Below are 2,549 nucleotides of genomic sequence, written 5' to 3' on the forward strand. Positions count from 1 at the left end.
CATCCATCCATCCATCCATCATCCATCCATCCATCCATCCATCCATCCATCCATCCATCCATCCACCCACCCGTCCATCCACCCACCCACCCATCCATCATCCATCCATCCACCATCCAAAATACCTCATGATGACGATAATTGTAAATATGACAAATACTGCGACTACTCATATATAACAATGATAAACACAATTACTACTCCTACTAATAATAATAATAACAATAACAGTCATAATAATCATAACAACAGCAATATGAAGACTCTCCAACGCTCTCTCAGGTCTGGAGCAGAAGGTCGCTGCTCTGTCTCAGCTGAAGGTCAGAGGTCTGGTCGTGGGTCCGATCCACGTCGCTCCTCCAGACGACGCCATGGGTCTGAGGTTTGAGGAGATTTCTGCCGATGCCGGAAACTTGGAGCAGTTCAAGAGCTTCATCAGAGCGGCTCACAAGAAAGGTGAGAAAAAAAAACTATCACCAGGTCGAGTTTAACCAGCGTTTGTTTACTGTTTAATTAGTGCTTCAACGACACTTTTTGGTGAGAAAACAGATGAAATAAGGTTTAAAAAGTCCAAAGATTCAGCTGTAAAACATTTGATTTATTTTGTGTGTGTGTTGTTCAGAGCTGCAGCTGGTTTTCTGTTGTTGGTATTTGTGGTGTTTTGGTTTAAAAATGTCACTTTACAGACGAGACTTTATTCACATATCGTTAGATTCTCAACATTAATTTCCTGATTTCATCCTCTGTGTCATTTTTCTGCATCTAAATTTGGGAAAATATAAAAATCCTTGAACCCTGAAACCTGCTGGTGGCTCTGAAACCATCTTATCTCTAAGAAAAAAAATCTGTTTATCAGCCAGAAACTGTAAAAACAGACAGAAATCTTCAGTTTGGTCTCGATCATTGTTTGATTACGGACAAAAAAACAGTAAACTAAATAAAAATGTTTGGAAAAAAAAAAGTCAAATTTAGTTTTTGATTTTTAAAATTAGTTTCACTTCTGTTTGATTTTTCGCTATAAATGTAGTAAAAGAAGAAGAAGTTTCTCACAAACTGTAAAACGTCCACCAACGTCTCAGGTGTGCTGAAGCTACTGTTCTCACCTGTGCAGGTATTTCTGTGGTTCTGGATCTGACTCCGAACTACCAGGGAACCTCTGGACCCTGGTTTGCCAGCGTCAGCGTGACCAATGTGGCTGAAAGGCTCAAGGTGAGAAAGAAAACCACAAAAAATTAAAATAAAAATCCACTTTAATCAGAGAGAAAACACAACTGTCCTGTTTATACGAGACAGAACGAACAAAATCCACCAAATGTTCATTTACTCTTCGTTTAGTTTTCATTTAAAACAAGAACAAAACAAATTCTTCAGCTTTAAAGTCATCAGCAGCTTAAAATCTACAAACATGTGAAATGAGACGTTTATACGAGCTGCTGTTGGTTCGTAATGGATGAAAAAAGTTGTGGTTTTATTACGGCTCAGAGAAATTAAATACAAAATAAATATAAAATATAAAACAAATAAATAAAAATATATAATTTTTATTTTTTNACACACACAACAGCATCACACACACACACACAACAGCATCACAGACACACAACAGCGTCACAGACACACAACAGCGTCACAGACACACACACACAGACACACACAACAGCGTCACAGACACACACACAGACACACACAACAGCATCACAAAGACACACAAACACGCTGGATGTGTGTGTGGCTCGTTCTGCATTTCTGTGTTTTTGTTGTCACGTTGTGTGTTTCTGTGGGCTGCTTGTGTTTTATTTGGTCATTTTGTGTCTTTTTGTTGTGATTTGATGTCATTTAATGATAATTTTGTGTCACTGTGTGTCTTTCTAAATACATTTTGTGTCAGTTTCTGACAATTTTGTGTCTCTTTGTGGTCATTAAATGGGTTTTGTGGTCATTTTGTCTCATTTTGTCTCATTTTATGTTTATTTTCTGATATTTTGTGTCTTTTTTGTGTATTTCTGGGGTCTTTTCGTGTCATCTTGTTGTCGTTTTGAGTCAACATGTTGTGATTTTGTGTGTTTGGTGTCCTTTCTTGTAAATTTTTCATCATTTTGTGTTAATTTCGGTGTCTTTTTGTGGTCGTATAATGTTTTTGTGATCATTTTGTGTCTTTTTGTTGGCACATCGTGACTGTTTCTGGTCATTTTACATGTTTTTTTTGGTTGTTTTCTGTCTTTTTGTCGTAATTTTGTGTCAGTTTGTGTCGCTTTCTGACCATTTTATATCTTTTTGTGTTCATTTAATGGTTTTCTGGTCATTTTGTCTCAACTTGTGTTCATTCTGTGTCATTTTGTTGAACTTTTACATCTTTTTGTTGTTATTTTGTGTAAATATTGGTTATTTTGTCATTTTTATGATAACTGTGTACTTTTGGGGGTTTTTGTGTTTCTGGGGTCTTTTTGTGGCCATTGTTTGTTTATATTTCTCAATTGGCGGTCATTTTGTGTCGTCTTGGTGTCATTTTGGGTCAATATGTTGTGATTTTGTGTGTTTTGTTGTCTTTT

At 36.5% G+C, this 2,549-nt stretch overlaps 1 protein-coding gene across 1 annotated transcript in view; it reads left to right on the forward strand.

Annotated features, from left to right (window-relative positions):
• Positions 1–2,549, forward strand: part of LOC103353937 (4F2 cell-surface antigen heavy chain-like) — an 11,330-nt gene that overhangs the window by 4,143 nt on the left and 4,638 nt on the right. The window contains exons 2-3 of the mRNA XM_008277134.1: positions 263–456; positions 1,112–1,209. Of these exons, the coding sequence (XP_008275356.1) occupies positions 263–456; positions 1,112–1,209 (292 nt within the window). The remainder of the gene's footprint in view (positions 1–262; positions 457–1,111; positions 1,210–2,549) is intronic.

Source organism: Stegastes partitus, unplaced genomic scaffold, assembly GCF_000690725.1.
Source record: "Stegastes partitus isolate 25-593 unplaced genomic scaffold, Stegastes_partitus-1.0.2 Scaffold89, whole genome shotgun sequence".
Classification (NCBI taxonomy): Eukaryota; Metazoa; Chordata; class Actinopteri; family Pomacentridae; genus Stegastes; species Stegastes partitus.